Here is a 2,570-nt window from a genome sequence, read left to right as displayed (position 1 = left end):
TCATAATTATACACTCAGCGGCACGGAATTTGGCCCAAGCCTAAACACCCAGATAATAGGCCAAATAGGTGTTGTATACCTAAGTTTCGTGTGACATGTTAACAGGACATTTGTTTTTGTTAATTTAAGAGGCCATATTCATAAAAAAATTCGTCTGTTTAACTTTTTTGACTCTAGAAACGTATTTCGTTGTTGGAGCGTAAAGAGTACGTGNTTTATTATTTAATATTTACTTTATTACTATAAAATACAGGCTCTCGATCTTCAAATAATTTCTTCAGACTCTTCATAAATTTCTGAAGATCTTGCCACTCCGATGTGCCGGTGTTCAGCTGGACCTTCGCGGTGAGCAGCGCCTTCTTGTAGCGCTCCGCGGGCAACACCTTGAGCGCGTCGCTGGTGGTGTAGGCGCGCACCTCTACGTAGTAGGTGCCGTCGAGCGGAGCGGTGCGCCGCACGGAGCCGTTGGCGACCTTGGTCGTCAGGCTGCTGTCCAGCTGCTGGTGAGCCGCGGAACCCCGACGTTGGGAGTTCTCGACCGCTAGCGTCTCGTCCTCGTCGGATAACAATCCGAAGAGATCTTTAGATCTCTTTGACGAAGCTCTGAAATTAAAAATTAATATTATTAATACTTGACTCGCAGAAACACTCTTTCAAGTACAGGTGCTATAATAAATAGCGTTGTTTAAAAGCCTGTACTTGGAAATCATTCATCTTCATTTGTAACACAGTATCTAAAGACAAAAGCATTCAATCAACATATATACACACATAAATCTTCGCTTACATACCACTGAACTATCCACTTACCTAGATTTTAGAGTTCACTTAACACGCTCACACAGACACACAGACACACACACACACGCATTTATGATACCAACCACTTACCGAGATTTTTAATAAACATATAACTACACACATACTTAACATACATACACATACATTGTTTGCTTACATAGCACTGAACCATCCACTAATTAGATTTCAGAGTTCACTCAACACGCTCATACATTCACACACACTCACACGCATTCGTGAAACGAACCACTTACCGAGATTTTCAATCAACATACACATACTCATACGCACAGAGTTGGAACATCCACTTACCGGGGTTTAGAGACACGTTTCTTTTTCGGTACTTGCGGCTCAGCCTCACACTCGGAGTCGGATCTGTAGGGACTGACTCTTCTGTTCTCTCTCTGACTGGCGTCTTCCTCTTCGGCGTATATTTGCGAGAACTGGAGGCAGCAGCGCTGTCTCCGAACACGGATTCGATCTCGAAGTCGGACCTGTAAAGATAAAGTAAACTTCTATGCNCACGCATTCGTGAAACGAACCACTTACCGAGATTTTCAATCAACATACACATACTCATACGCACATAGTTGGAACATCCACTTACCGGGGTTTAGAGACACGTTTCTTTTTCGGTACTTGCGGCTCAGCCTCACACTCGGAGTCGGATCTGTAGGGACAAATATAATGATTCAGTAAACTGACGGGATGCCTGCGCATCTATGATCTTAAACTTTTCTCATCCCAAAGTGTTTACTTACGTGTGATGAGAGCGTTAAAGATCAATGATGATGCACTAGGAATAAAATTATGTTTGTTGAATGAACCTGAATGCACTGTACCTTGATTTGACTGGCGTCTTCCTCTTCGGCGTATATTTGCGAGAACTGGAGGCAGCAGCGCTGTCTCCGAACACGGATTCGATCTCGGAGTCGGACCTGTAAAGATAAAGTAAAATTCTATGTAGTAATCGAAGTCTCATCAGCGGACCAGCTGAAGGTGGACGGATGGATGGTTATCTGCTAGATGATAAAGTTGGGGTGACTCCAAGAATTGCAAAGAAAAAGAAACAAAGTAAATAAATAAAAAAACTTACATGATTTTTACCTTGGTGATGGAGCAGGGATTCTGAAGAGCAGAGATTCTGGAGGGCAGAGATTCTGGAGCACGCACGCAATAGCTACTTGAGCAGCAATTACTAGATAATTACTTGTTGCGGTACTGTGGTGACAATCACCGAAACACCCCAATTTATAACGCGATTATTGTGGAGTTCGCAAAAACAGTTATAGTGTTGTAAAAAGTACGGAGCAGTTACCTAGTATAAAATATCAGTTACCACGTCGTAACTACATTTGTTACATTATGAGAATAGCCTTTTTAATTTAACGTAAAAATAAATATTTGTAATATTTAGATGCGCAACATATTTTTACAAAAATAACACCTCTTATTCTACTGGTTGATATAGGTAATCGATGGCATGCCCACAGAAATCNCAAGAATTGCAAAGAAAAAGAAACAAAGTAAATAAATAAAAAAACTTACATGATTTTTACCTTGGTGATGGAGCAGGGATTCTGAAGAGCAGAGATTCTGAAGAGCAGAGATTCTGGAGGGCAGAGATTCTGGAGCACTGCGCAATAGCTACTTGAGCAGCAATTACTAGATAATTACTTGTTGCGGTACTGTGGTGACAATCACCGAAACACCCCAATTTATAACGCGAATATTGTCGAGTTCGCAAAAACAGTTCNCAAGAATTGCAA

At 41.5% G+C, this 2,570-nt stretch overlaps 1 protein-coding gene across 1 annotated transcript; it reads right to left on the bottom strand.

The window, feature by feature from the left end:
* Positions 1-218: 218 nt before the first annotated feature.
* On the bottom strand, positions 219-2,156 carry LOC114362117 (uncharacterized). The gene is made up of 5 exons (XM_028317387.1): positions 2,152-2,156; positions 1,909-2,022; positions 1,644-1,739; positions 1,409-1,471; positions 219-603 (listed from the first exon to the last, which is right to left on the bottom strand). Exons 1-5 carry the CDS (start codon positions 2,154-2,156, stop codon positions 219-221), a joined length of 663 nt encoding a protein of 220 aa, XP_028173188.1.
* Positions 2,157-2,570: the final 414 nt, after the last annotated feature.

Source organism: Ostrinia furnacalis, unplaced genomic scaffold, assembly GCF_004193835.3.
Source record: "Ostrinia furnacalis isolate ACB-3 unplaced genomic scaffold, ASM419383v2 OfSCF6223, whole genome shotgun sequence".
In the NCBI taxonomy this organism is placed as follows: Eukaryota; Metazoa; Arthropoda; class Insecta; order Lepidoptera; family Crambidae; genus Ostrinia; species Ostrinia furnacalis.
The sequence above is the reverse complement of the archived record's forward strand: the minus strand, read 5'-3'. Positions and strand labels throughout refer to the sequence as shown.